At 37.0% G+C, this 14,043-nt stretch overlaps 2 protein-coding genes and 1 non-coding gene across 4 annotated transcripts; 1 reads left to right on the forward strand and 2 right to left on the reverse strand.

The window, feature by feature from the left end:
- Positions 1–942: 942 nt before the first annotated feature.
- On the forward strand, positions 943–13,120 carry LOC111384330 (probable membrane-associated kinase regulator 1). 2 transcript variants are annotated; one of them, XM_023008598.1, is made up of 2 exons: positions 943–1,398; positions 12,267–13,120. In XM_023008598.1, the coding sequence occupies exons 1-2, from the start codon at positions 1,082–1,084 to the stop codon at positions 12,922–12,924; spliced, it is 975 nt and encodes a 324-aa protein (XP_022864366.1). In that variant the 5' UTR covers positions 943–1,081; the 3' UTR covers positions 12,925–13,120. The 2 variants fall into 2 exon arrangements, with proteins under 2 accessions (XP_022864366.1, XP_022864365.1); XM_023008597.1 differs by lacking the exon at positions 12,267–13,120 and having other exon boundaries at positions 944–2,307.
- TRNAN-GUU lies at positions 7,629–7,702 on the reverse strand. Its single transcript has one exon. It is a non-coding gene; the product is annotated as a tRNA-Asn (tRNA).
- Positions 8,240–12,117, reverse strand: LOC111384329 (probable ATP-dependent DNA helicase CHR12). The gene is made up of 7 exons (XM_023008596.1): positions 11,986–12,117; positions 11,616–11,875; positions 11,308–11,526; positions 10,979–11,186; positions 10,728–10,881; positions 9,456–10,058; positions 8,240–9,047 (listed from the first exon to the last, which is right to left on the reverse strand). The coding sequence occupies exons 1-7, from the start codon at positions 12,100–12,102 to the stop codon at positions 8,401–8,403; spliced, it is 2,208 nt and encodes a 735-aa protein (XP_022864364.1). The 5' UTR covers positions 12,103–12,117; the 3' UTR covers positions 8,240–8,400.
- Positions 13,121–14,043: the final 923 nt, after the last annotated feature.

Genomic DNA, 14,043 nt, shown 5'->3' on the forward strand with positions numbered 1-14,043 from the left:
TCTCTCTCTCTCTCTCTCTCTCTCTCTCTCCCATTTGAAAATTAACTATTTTAGAGATGTAACACACATAATTGATAATTTTGCAAATGATCTGGAATGACGGACAACCTTAGAAGGTTAGTAGGAAACAAAACATTCGGGCACTTAGCTTTCAACTCGCAGTAGTTAGGTCTCCATAGATGGATGAAACCGTCAATTTGATATAGAAATTTTGGTACCGCTAAATACGTATGTTAGAGATTGTATTTGACATATGATAATATGTGACATGTTTGGTATTTCAAGAAGAGTACAATCAAGTTTTTTTTACATTTGCAGTTTCAACATTGAAAATAGAGCATCGTAATGTCTAACCTTTTAGCTGGTGACGGTTAGGTAACTAACATATAAAATTGTTTGTTTAATTGTTAAAAAATGGATTCTTTTGTAACTTGACAAAAAGTACCGTAGAGTCCAGATTTACTATTTCCCTGAGGAGAGAAGTTTTGGTATGATAGTCCTATATTCATACGTGATAGGATTGTTCATTCAAATCACAACACCTCGAACCTTGATCCATAAAAATTACACATCTCGACATTTGCACCGATTTTGTTTCTTTCTCTTACCACACCAAATATCAAGATGTCGTGATTTGAGTGGCACAAAATTCGATATGTAATGATTTGATTAAATTGTCCTTCCACATTTGCATATGTGATCGTCTCATTGAAGTTTTTTTTACCTTGTGACTTATGAGGTTATTTCCTTAGTATAAATCTCACTACAATTTTGAAGCGTCGAGATCCAGTTGATGTTTTTATGCATTTTAGATTAATATGGATGCACATCTTAAAAATAATTAATTAATAACAAATAGCGGGGAAAAAAATAAAAATTCTCTCAATAGTTAAATTTTTTTTTTTGAAATAATAATTATTAATTAGAGCTGCATAAATAATACTCTCGCTCACAAACTGTGCCAGATTGTGAGAACACCTTCCCTTCCAAACTGTCTTCAACTCCCCCCCACCACCAAGACCCACGCGTACCGCCATCAACGCTACCGAGTAATTCATGAGAATGTAATCGCCTCCGTCGCATGATGGGCCGGAGAACAGAGAGAAAACACCTCTCCACCAAGTCCCACACCCTCCCCTCCTCCCCCACCTACTCCTCCTCCTCCTCCTCCTCCGACTTCGAATTCACCATCTCCCACTCACCCAGAAAATCCTCCCCCGCCCTCTGCCCTGCCGACGAACTTTTCTACAAAGGCCAACTTCTCCCCCTCCACCTCTCTCCTCGTCTCTCCATGGTACGAACCCTCCTCCTCGCCTCCTCCTCCAAGTCCTCCTCCTCCGACACCACCACCACCGCCTCCCGTGACTCCCATTCCTCCACGGATTCCCACTCCTCCACATCCAGTGACCTCCTTCTCCACCACCTCCCCGACTGCGACTCCTCCCGCCCCAGCTCCGCCACTGACGACGAATTCAAAAGCCTAAACACCACCACCTCTTCACTCAATTATCCAAAAAAATCATCGAAATACTTCTCCCTCTCTCGATTCTCTTCGGTTTTTCGTAAAGAACCCAAAAACACATCTTCATCTTCATCTTCAACCACACCTTCATCATCTGTGAAGCGTGTGAGTTCAACTGCTAGAGACGTCATTCGAAAGTACTTGAAAAAAGTCAAGCCTTTATACGAAAAACTCTCGCAAAAACATCAACAGAAAATTCCCTCAAAACCCGATGGATCCATCGAAAAAACATCTCAAATCTCTGCGCATGAAGATTCTCGAAAAGAGAGCACCAATGCAACAATTTCACACTCATTCTCGGGGAATTTAAGATATCCCAGACGTAGAAATTGCATAGGTTCGAGCTGTCCATCGTCCATAAGATCATCACCGAGCCACTCTGGGGTTATCAGTAAAAAGGGGTTCGCAGTTCAACCCGTGAACGGGTATTCGGATTCTTCTTCTTCCATGGAGGAGTTGCAGAATGCAATCCAGGGTGCAATCGCGCATTGCAAGAGCTCTATGAACAAGACTTTGGTCAGTAATGAAATCTGAAGAATAATTAGCCAAAAAAAAGTGTTTTTTGCTTGTTCGTTAATTTGTTTTGGGGGTTGGAAGACTTAAAACTCTTTAACGTTTTCTCTTAACTTAATTATTAATTAACCAGCAACGTAATTTGCAATGCACGTGATACTATTATGGATTTTACTTATTTCTGGATTTTCTTCTTTGTTTGATGCATGAATATGAACAAATATTGTGGGAGCCTATGTTTTGGAATCTTGAATTTTGATATTGTCAGTGCATCTATCCTGAATCTCTCAAGCTGTGTATTAGATCGGTTCAAAGATTACTTTTAAATTACCTTTTTTTCTTTTTGTGTCAACATTCGCTCATAAAATCCAGAAAAAAAAGCAGCTTAAAAGGAAGTAACTTTTATGCACTATTTAACATATTACCCATGAAATTTTTGAAATTTTGTATTATGGGTTTCTAAGTTCTGACTTCAATATAAATTTTGCATGTAGAAGAATCTTCCATGTGCAATGTCATGTATATTAATTGTAGTATCAGCTTTTCATTAACTTGGTAAGTGGGTGACATTAATTATGCGAGAGGACTTTGAAGTTTAATATGTGACATGTGGATTTTGTAACATATTCCAGTCCACCACCGTTCATACCTCGTAATTGCCGCCTTAAATTCTACCAAAGGGTAGACTAGAAATGTGCCCCTAGTCCTAGTCGTAGTCGTAGAAAAAAATTGAATTTCTCAAACTAGTACTAAAAAGGATACCTTAAACTTCTTTGTGATTAATTCTCTCATTAATTATTAATATGAGAAAAATACATAATTATCATAGTTCAAAATGCACTTTAAGTCCTTATTTGAGCTCCATTTTTTATTTATTAAAATGCATATTTAAACAGTAATATGACTTCATTTCAATCATACATTCTTTAATAAAATAATATTACATGTCAATTCAAAAAATTTTCTTATTTTTTAATCATACATTCTCAATCATAATACTATTGCAAAATACATTTTCTAATAAGAATGGGGCTCCAACAACCCAATTTAAGAAATTTGTGGAACTCTTTTCAGAAATTAGGTGATCAAATTAAAGAAACTTGTTGAATTCTTTCAAAAATCACTTGATCAAATTCTTGTTACCCGTTTATTAATTAAATATTACAATAACATATAATTTATGGTAACAATTGCACACTAATTACAAATTATACAACGTTAAAGTCAAAAGGACATAAAATATGAATAACAATTACGAGTTTCAAGGGTAATGGTGGGGATTAAAGTTAAATTTTTTAGTAGATTGAAAATTTGTGGAATCCATGAAAAATGTAGTTAATATTAATTATTTGACTTTAACTTAAATTGAAATCAAATTTTAATCCGAGCCAAACAGGCTCTTAATCACAAATCACATACTTTTATATGTCATAATTTATTTATTGATTACAAATTACCTATAATTAACCAAATAATTAGTCAAAAATGCTCTTTATCCTCCACAACACTCACTTCACCACCACCATCAACACCACCCAAATACTACCGCCACCTCACAACATCGCTACCACCACCACCGCTGCCACCCCACCACCACCATTAGTACCAACACCAACACTATCGACAACCAAAACGAATTGGAAACCAAGTTTGCCGCCGAAAAACACGAAAAAGACTTACTGAAAGTCGTCGAAAAATGACCCAACACATAGAATAGTCACCGAAAGTTTTGATGAACACAGATATTCAAAAGCAAGAAAGTGAAATTTTGCAAAAGTAAAAACTTGCAAAGGAAAGGGGGAACGCCTTTTATGGAAGCCTTGCATGATCTCCGCCGTTGAATTCAAAACCAAATGATCTGGGCCGTACATCGAATCATAACTCTACACCGTTAAAACGAAACATCAAATTCGATCAACGCACAGAAAACGAAACATCAAATTCGATCAACGCACATGTTCTTGCAGTGATTTTCATGAAAGTCCAAAGCGCTTTACCTTGAGCCTCAACAGCTGTCTGCTATGAGTAGTAGAAGCACCCTTTCCTGGTAAATAGACGTCACATCTAACTGTTCTCCTTGGAAACATGCGAGAGCTTTCAAATCATTGCCTACCCCGGAGAAGAACACGCTTCGGCTCCCATCAATCAATTAAAAGTTTTAGCCATCTTCCATGCATCGTCCCTTGTGGGTTAGCGCCTAGGTCAAGATGAGCTCAATCAATTAAAAGCTTTAGTCGTTTTCCACGCGTCGTCCCCTGTGGGTCAGCGCCTCGGTTGAGATGAGCTTAATCAATTAAAAGCTTTAGCTATCTCCCACGCGTCGTCCCTTGTGGGCTAACGCCTCAGTTAAGATGGGTTTATCTACTTAAAAGCTTTAACATACATGCAATCTAAGAACCAACCATACATTTAGATCTTAAAAGTCCGCTGATGATATGAATATTCGTCCCTAAACTTGGGGGACCACTATTACGCCCCTAACATATTACCAAAGTGATATGGTCCGAGGCGTATTATTATCAAAGTGATACAGTTTGAGACTTTACATGGCCAAAGTAATATCATCCGAACCGTTTATTCAAAAGTGCGAAGAGGCGCCACGTCTCGGAGAAAAGAGACACCTCTCCGTCGCTAATTTCAGAGATCTTCTGTTCAAGATTTTTGTTGTATCTTTATGAATGATTGATGTGACATCTCTGTCATATATCATCTCCGAATTAATTGTCCGGCCACCTAGGAAGCGATTAATAGACGCCTACGAGCACACGCCTCACACCGACGGACGATCACACGTGTTATACATCTAGCATTGCCCTTTGCCTATAAATACCAAAGGTTTGGGCAAGAGTAAGGATAAGCATTCCTTAACAAAGTAATTATATTTTCTCCTCCCCAAATTTAGCTTGGGCATTTTGGTGTCATCGCCACCACCGTCGACTGACTTTTATCGTCGGAGTGTATGTGGCTGCCACCACTACCACCGTGACTGACCATATACACCTGACAGTTTGTTGTTGCACGCAAGGGAGGAAAATGTGGAATAGCTCACTATTAGCCACATGCAAGATCCAATTCGCGAGGTTAACAACAATGGTTTGCTCCCAACCGCTCCTTCCCTCAAAAAACAATTTGCTCTTCACTTAATCCTCTAGTTTTGCTACCTACTCTCCCTGCTCCTTCAGTTCGTCGCCCGTTCCTCTCATTGGGATTGGATCCATCACTCTTCTCGTTGTCCTCAAAAAATGTGGACAACAGAAATTTTTTTCAATTTCTATTTGAAGGGTTGTTGTGGTGTGGGGCAGTGATATTTGAAATTGAAAGTTGAAAGGTAGAATTTGGAGTAATTTTTTTGCTTAGAATTTAATTTTCCTTGTCCTATTAATTTGAGTCCAATCTTGAGTATAATTCAAGTGGGCTCAACATAGGGCGTATAGAGGGTGGTTGCCTTGGTCAATCAATAAGGGCTTGTCATTAAACAATTATAATTAATTAATTAATGATACTTCAATTATTAATTTGGTAGACATATAATTTGATAGATCTAGGTGAGTGTACCTTGTGACATAATTTTGTACTGTATTGTTGGTCCACCGATCAGCCTAGGGTGGCACTACTTTGACATGGACGTGTGATCTCACTTACTTTCATCAAATTTTTGTTACTTGAAATGGTCGATTTATTACATTTATTAATATTAATAATTCAAGCCGAATCATTAATCTTGAATAGTTAGATGAGTAAGTTATGATGACCATAATACATGATGTGTTGAATATTAACATTTAGGGATTTTATTGAAATTAAAAGAAGAGAAGAGTATTCTCTTATCTTGATTTTAAGAACAAAGAAATCCATGAATTGAAATCTTGATGCATTAGACACAAATGGTCGACTGGAGAAGACACTTTTCACTCTCCTTTCTAGACTAGATATTAAGTTCAATCCCATAGCAAAGAAGCCTAATTCTGATCTAATTACATTTTTCATTGCATCGTTAGGAATAACAAAGTGGTCGAAAGATTGTGTAGACTTGTTAATACACAAGCTATACCAAATTAACTATTACTTTTAGATTATTTCAAGGTCGATTATTTGTGTAATTTTTTTAACTGCTCAATTTCTTTAGTGTCTAAGTTTAGTAAATGATTAATAGAAATAAGAAAAGTTCTATGATCATATCAAATTTTTGTCTCGACTTTGTAGTAATGCATTGAATCCATGCAACCAAAAAACATGGCATATTTTCTTAAGTTTATCTCAATTTAATTTATTATGCGTGTGTTTGATACAAAATACTGAACTAAACTCAATTAACACTACCCACTCTACCAAATATGCCATGTAAGTGTATCTTAGTATTCGACATTTTATTTTGCCTGTTGAGCTCAATTTGACCAGGCCACAAATAGAGAAAAAGTCCAATTATGCTTCCATCCAAACACTGCCTTAGAGTGGGTATTGGATGTTTTGGGTCCACAACACCGGTACCAGTAATGTACGCGAGCCAATCAGGAAGCCTTTTAGATATCTTTTCCACTTGTCAATTAAAAGAGGCTCCACTTCTATGGGGATGGACACAGACAAGTCATATGCATATGTACCTTTCAACCGACATGGGAGATTCATTCACACGCACACCTTCCATTCAAAGTGTTAGCGTCAAAAATTGTATATTTTAATATCAAGTACGAAATGCTACAATTTTGAAGGGAAATGCTACGTGGGCTCCTCTCTTGTGAGGAGAGTGAACACTAAAATGTACTTAGAACAAAATCTAATTTTGAATTGCTTAAAATAAGTGCATGGAGCGATGACCCCACCCCATAGTCCTGACACATCATCATCAATTATTAAAAGGGCATAAATTAATTGTGCACAACCTAAAAATTAATCGCTCAAGCATCGATATGGGAAGAATCCACTTTAGACTTATTCGTATTCCATGATCAACTTCTTTTCGTGTATTCTACCCTTAAGAAATTAACCACCTCCATGAAAGAGAGATGCCTTAAACGATTAGAATATGGGAGCCGACTTGTTCAACCGCCCTCATACTATGATCATAGTATGTACACTTTTTTGAAATTGAGGTGTTCGTGTTTGTGTTGTATTTGATTAGAATAGAGAAGTAACCCTAGTTTAGATTGGAATTGCAAAATAAAACCCTACTTTGTCGAGGATTGAAATGGTAAATTGAGAGTACAACTCTTGTTAGTATTTCTTTTGCATTACCACAAGATAATCGATTAAATTATTTGACTAACAAATAAATTAGATGGTTTCAATTTGAACATCACAATATCAATTTAATGAAGACTTGGAGCATCCTAATCATTAGAGATTGATTGTGCAAGTTTAATTAAAATTATGGTATAAATCTACCTCTTTCAATATTAAGGACCAACTCGGTGGACTAATGATGCAAATTATCCCCCAAAAAATTATTTTGATCCGATTGTACACCTGTAATGAGAATAGAATACCAAATAGCTCTCTTTTAAAAGTAGGGATTAACTTGCTATTTGGACAATAAGTTGGACCGACGTTGCAAATTATTTCTTCACAAAAGAAAAGTTGAAGCCGTTAACGGAAACGCTAGAAGGAGGGCTTGAACCTCCGACCTTGTGGTTAACAGCCACACGCTCTAACCAACTGAGCTATTCCAGCTTGTTGTCCTTTTTGATTAGGATATAAAATAATATAAAAAATTTAAAGAACCCTCTGGGCTAGCGCTCACGTCATGGCCCCCACAAAATAGGAATGTGATGCCAAACTTCTCTGGATTTTGCATTACATAATTTTCAGTTACTTAGCAATCAAGCCCTTGTTTGATTCTTATTATTTGGCCACAAAAATAAAAAATATGATTATTATCTATCACATCAAGCCACCATATTTATTTCTTGTTTGGATTCTATAACGACTATATTTTTTATTCTCATTCTTTCAAAAATGGGCATCAAACGAGGCCCAAGGCGTTGAATTTATGATACTGCTTGACATGTGTTTATATTTTAAATACCATAATTGAACCTATTCTTATCTAAAACTTTAATAAAATTCCCAAGTATTATCCATTTTTTTCACCACTCGTTTCTATTTTTTTATAATTTAAATTGATAATATATTTTTTTCTTTGTCCAATCCGACGCTTGAATGTCTAAAAACAATATTTTCTATTATTCATTCACCTTAAAGCCTTACTAAAATAAAAGGAAACTCAGAAGGAGAGTCGATAAATCAATCCATTTAACCCATATCTTACACAAACAATAATAAAGTCAAGAGCAGCATTTGCAAATTGGTTACACATTTACTAAAGAAAGTTGTTACAGCTTCATTGCTTTCGCTTTTTCCTCTATGAATCACATCAAGCTTGATCTCCTCCTCCTATATGCTCTCCATGTCAATTCATTCAACCCTCCTTCCAAACTTTCACAGCCATTTCTTTGAGAACTTTCAGCTTCATACTCCTTGTACCTTTGAGATGTCCAGCCAATTGTATCTTCACTCTTTGCCTCGCTTACGAGAGAACCAGTTTCACTCTTCAACTCTGCAGCTTCTTTCTCACTTATGGAGTTACTAGTTCCGGTATTACCAGGAAATTCATCGTTCAAGACCATAGGATTCTCTCTCCTTTTTACAGGAGGTTTAGATAAGTCTTCTCCGTTTTCCACAGCCCTCATCCATTGCAAGTCAGTAAGTGTATCATCTCGGATCACCTCTTTCCTGCGTCTCTTTCCAAGAACGGTGAAATTGTCAAATCCTTTCCCCCTGCTCTCTTTCATATCAGGCACAGTATATACCCAATCTGGTACCTCGTGTTCTTCCATGAGACGAGATCTGTAATTCTCCTTCTGCCTTCTTTCTTCATCCATTTTCTCGAACAACCAAAACTCCTCATCTGATCGTGCAGCAAGACGATTTATTTCTCTCTCACTTGGTACATCCGTTCCGAGTGAGCTTGTACCTTTGTGCATAATCTCTTCCAACATCTCTCTCCTGTCTTGAGCTGCATAAACAATGAGAGAGTGGGAAAGAAAACAGTGAAGTACATTGTTGACTGAGACAACTATAGTTGGGCCCTAGCCTTAAATTATAGTAGCACAATCAGTTACTAATGACAGAAACTGTCCAAGTATCTGTTTAATCCTCATCTGGTCCTCATGTCCAACTCTATGAAGCTGGGTTTAACTTCCCAACTTGAGCTGGAGAACAGAAATTTGAAGTGAAGCAATAAGGTATGTTTCCATGAGGATCTACTAAAAATTTAACAAAGATTTGGACAGTTTTTGTCATTGAGGACTGATGGTACAACATGTATTTGAAGGTTGGCGACCAACTTTCCCCTTTTAAAAGGTTGGGGGAAAATAGGTAACCTATGGTGCAAGTTTCCCTTAAATCTTCAAAAGGGACAAACCTGTGGAAGTTGTATTGAACAATCCTGCCTGGATGACCTTGGCATCAATGCCCATTTTCTGCTTGGCTCGTTCTAAGATAACCTCTTCAATTGATCCAACACTGACAAGAACAAAAACTCTCACCTCCTTCTTCTGCCCAATGCGATGTGCTCTATCCTCAGCTTGTTGGTCCATCTGAGGGTTCCAGTCACTGTCAAAAATTATCACAGTATCTGCAGACTGCAAATTCAGACCAAGTCCTCCAGCACGAGTGCTTAGAAGAAATATGAAATAAGGAGAGTCTGGAGCATTAAATTTTTTTAGCAATTCGCCCCTGTCTTCTGTTTTAGTTGAGCCATCTAGTCTAAGAAACTTGTAACCATGTAATTCCAGATAATACCCAAGAATGGTCATAAGCCGTGTCATCTGAGAGAAAAGGAGGACTCTATGCCCAGCTTTATGAAGCTTGGGGAGTAAGCGATCAAGAAGCTCAAACTTTCCTGATGATCTGAAAATCTCCTCTCTGCGCAGCATATTATAATCGCCTAGAAATAAGTATGGGTGGTTACAACATTTCCTGAGCTGCATTGTCAGGTTTTGTAGGCTTTTGGACTTTCCAGTTCCTGGAAATTCACGCCATCAGTAATGAGATTAGCTAATAAGAAAAAGGTAATAACCTCAAGAGAGGAAAGTGCCATGCCCCAACAAAGGTTGCACAGATTTTATAATTCATTCTATTGCAAACTACTAAATAGAAAGAAAAACAACATTTTTCTTATCCTACTATTACCAGAAGAGTGGAAGGTGAGAAAACCAAGAGATCGAATTGATAAAACAGAAGAATATAATCATAGATCATCGAGAAGCAGCACAGATTGTAAAACATAAAAACGGACAGTTCATTTCAATATCAAGGTCTTCTTGAGCAACTTTGGTTCTTACAAGAAATGAAGCCAATAAATAACATGTGGCACTTTCTTGGTCCATAACAATGTCCGGCAGACTAACTAAAAACTATTATACATTTTTATTGAAAATTATAACAAAACACAAGTCTACCAATACTCCTTTTAATTTCTTTGAATACGAGTGTTCGCTGCAAACCGGACTTCATCGTATAGTGATTACGAAGTAACTAAAACACATGCAAGACATTTTATTGGTGACGAACATGACTCTGCATCAAGACAAAGTAGTTAAACAGTAAAACAATCCAGAGACAGGTCACTGCCTTAGAGATAAAATAATACCAGAGAGAGAGAAAGAGAGGCAGCAGCAAATTGAAAACTTACCACCAGCCAACCCAACCCTGCCCACATCTGTTACTTGCTGATAATATACTCTCTGCCAGGCAGACATGTCACATTTAAGTATGACTTGACATTTAGTAGGAAGGAACTTCTCCACCTCATCTTTCTTCCTCCTCAATATGAACGGCCTTATGACCTGGGGATACATTAGAACGAATGGGAAAGGAATAAAAATGTTACCATCAGAAATTCGAATAGCATAACGAACAACACACGATAAAACCAATACCTACATGGTGCAATCGCCGAATGACTAATAATTGTTCTTCATCTGTCAAACTGACGTCACATTTGTCCGCAAAGGGCGCATTAAACCACTCCTCAAAATTTTCAACTGAATTAAATATAGTTGGAAGGAGAAAATTAAGCAAAGACCATAATTCCTGCAAGCTATTTTGTATGGGAGTACCAGTCAGCAGAAGTCTCCGCCGAATTCGATAGCTGTCCAGATCAAGAATCAATTAGAAAATCACTACCATCTGATATTAATAATGATTTTTGATGATGCTATGCATTTAAGGATATTAAATGCTTGGGTCAGGTCAGATTAAATGCAACATACCCAGAGACAAGAGTGCGTGCAAGAACAGAGTCGGAATTTTTAAGTCGATGTCCTTCGTCAACAATCAGGTAGTACCAGTGAATTTTCTTCAAGAATGCTTTATCTCTAATAATAAGATCATAATGGGTGATCAAAACATTGAACTTCCCTTCTCCTGAATACTCTTCTCTCATTGCCTTTCTGTCCTCCAGTCGCCCATCATAAAGAACAGCAGCAACACTAAAAGCAGAAAGTCTATGAGCACTAATGCATTTATACGGAAACTAGTTATAAGGGTCGTGGCAGGGAGGATGGTAGGATATGCATACCTAGGAGCCCAAGTTGAAAATTCATTGATCCAATTTGGAAGGACAGCCTTTGGGGCCACAATCAAGTGGGGCCCGGTAACACCTTTGTTTTCGATGAGATAAGCAATCAGAGATATTGCCTGAATTGTCTTACCCAACCCCATTTCATCTGCTAAAATTCCATTTAAGTTGTTATTGAACAAAGACAGCATCCATTGAAGGCCCTCTAACTGATACGGTCTTAACTCTCCACCTTGAAGCATAGCTGGTTGCTCCGTCACCTACAAAGACTCTTGAAAGGTTAGAATAGATATTCACAAAATAAATATTATAACTAGGAAAGTATACCCAATTACGCGATATTATCAGAATATCATGCACAAGCACAAACCAGATGCAGCCAAACTTTGGCCATCCAAGACATGCCCTCATGCTTGAAAATCCAGAAAATCCCATTGCTGTTGGTATGAAGAGGGTTCCTAAATTTTCCGGGGCAGTTTGGATCCATTTTAATGAGATGGAAATATATAAAGGGAAGTGTTCCCAAGGAACAAGAAAATGCAGGAAATATTTTGTTGCACTTGAGTATTTCTCATGATATTTGTACTTAGACAACACAAAGAAATTTAAAATACTTACCCTCAATTTCCCTTCTTTTTTTCACTCCTCCACATCCAGTGACCTCCTTCTCCACCACCTCCCCGACTGCGACTCCTCCCGCCCCAGCTCCGCCACTGACGACGAATTCAAAAGCCTAAACACCACCACCTCTTCACTCAATTATCCAAAAAAATCATCGAAATACTTCTCCCTCTCTCGATTCTCTTCGGTTTTTCGTAAAGAACCCAAAAACACATCTTCATCTTCATCTTCAACCACACCTTCATCATCTGTGAAGCGTGTGAGTTCAACTGCTAGAGACGTCATTCGAAAGTACTTGAAAAAAGTCAAGCCTTTATACGAAAAACTCTCGCAAAAACATCAACAGAAAATTCCCTCAAAACCCGATGGATCCATCGAAAAAACATCTCAAATCTCTGCGCATGAAAATTCTCGAAAAGAGAACACCAATGCAACAATTTCACACTCATTCTCGGGGAATTTAAGATATCCCAGACGTAGAAATTGCATAGGTTCGAGCTGTCCATCGTCCATGAGATCATCACCGAGCCACTCTGGGGTTATCAGTAAAAAGGGGTTCTCAGTTCAACCTGTGAACGGGTATTCGGATTCTTCTTCTTCCATGGAGGAGTTGCAGAGTGCAATCCAGGGTGCAATCGCGCATTGCAAGAGCTCTATGAACAAGACTTTGGTCAGTAATGAAATCTGAAGAATAATTAGCCAAAAAAAAAGTGTTTTTTGCTTGTTCGTTAATTTGTTTTGGGGGTTGGAAGACTTAAAACTCTTTAACGTTTTCTCTTTACTTAATTATTAATTAACCAGTAACGTAATTTGCAATGCACGTGATACTATTATGAATTTTACTTATTTCTGGATTTTCTTCTTTGTTTGATGCATGAATATGAACAATGTTTTGGAATCTTGAATTTTGATATTGTCAGTGCATCTATCCTGAATCTCTCAAGCTGTGTATTGTATCGATTCAAAAATTACTTTTAAATTACCCCTTTTTTTTGTGTGTGTGTCAACATTCGCTCATAAAATCCAGAAAAAAAAGCAGCTTAAAATGAAGTAACTTTTATACACTATTTAACATATTACCCATGAAATATTTGAAATTTTGTATTATGGGTTTCTAAGTTCTGACTTCAATATAAATTTTGCATGTAGAAGAATCTTCCATGTGCAATGTCATGTATATTAATTGTAGTTTCAGCTTTTCTTTAACTTGGTAAGTGGGTGACATTAATTATGCGAGAGGACTTTGAAGTTTAATATGTGACATGTGGATTTTGTAACATATTCCAGTCCACCACCGTCCACCAGTAGAAAGGCGCAATTTCGCTTTGACCTCATAGCTCGTAATTGCCGCCTTAAATTCTACTAAAGGGCAGACTAGAAATGTGCTCGTAGTCGTAGAAAAAACTGAATTTCTCAAACCTGTACTAAAAAAGATATCTTAAACTTCTTTGTGATTAAGTCTTTGTCAACCATTCTCTCACGTTCTTCAACATTATTTTTTTTTTATGATACTCATTTTCAATCACACGTTCTCTATAAATAATAATACACATATATAAAAAAAATTCCTTCTTTTTTAACCACACATTTCAACATCAATCATTATTCCATACTCCAATTTTTGAAATGAAAGGGTCACGAACAGAGCCTAATTCTCTCACTAATTAATAAGAGAAAAATATATAATTATCATAGTTCAAAATACACTTTAAGCCCTTGTTTGAGCTCCATTTTTTATATATTAAAAGGCATATTTAAACAATAATATAATTTCATTTTAATCCTACATTCTTTAATAAAATAATAT

This window comes from Olea europaea, unplaced genomic scaffold, assembly GCF_002742605.1.
Source record: "Olea europaea var. sylvestris unplaced genomic scaffold, O_europaea_v1 scaffold2899, whole genome shotgun sequence".
Classification (NCBI taxonomy): domain Eukaryota; kingdom Viridiplantae; phylum Streptophyta; class Magnoliopsida; order Lamiales; family Oleaceae; genus Olea; species Olea europaea.

Excerpts from the sequence above, each read along its gene's own strand:
- LOC111384329 (XM_023008596.1), bottom strand. The coding sequence starts at position 12,102 with ATGGATCCAAACTGCCCCGGAAAATTTAGGAACCCTCTTCATACCAAC. Across the intron at positions 10,882-10,978 it reads TCATTCGGCGATTGCACCAT|GTCATAAGGCCGTTCATATT; the intron begins GTAGGTATTGGT and ends ATGTATCCCCAG. Across the intron at positions 10,059-10,727 it reads CAGGGTTGGGTTGGCTGGTG|GAACTGGAAAGTCCAAAAGC; the intron begins GTAAGTTTTCAA and ends GTGAATTTCCAG.
- LOC111384330 (XM_023008598.1), top strand. The coding sequence starts at position 1,082 with ATGATGGGCCGGAGAACAGAGAGAAAACACCTCTCCACCAAGTCCCAC. Across the intron at positions 1,399-12,266 it reads ACGGATTCCCACTCCTCCAC|ATCCAGTGACCTCCTTCTCC; the intron begins ATCCAGTGACCT and ends TCACTCCTCCAC.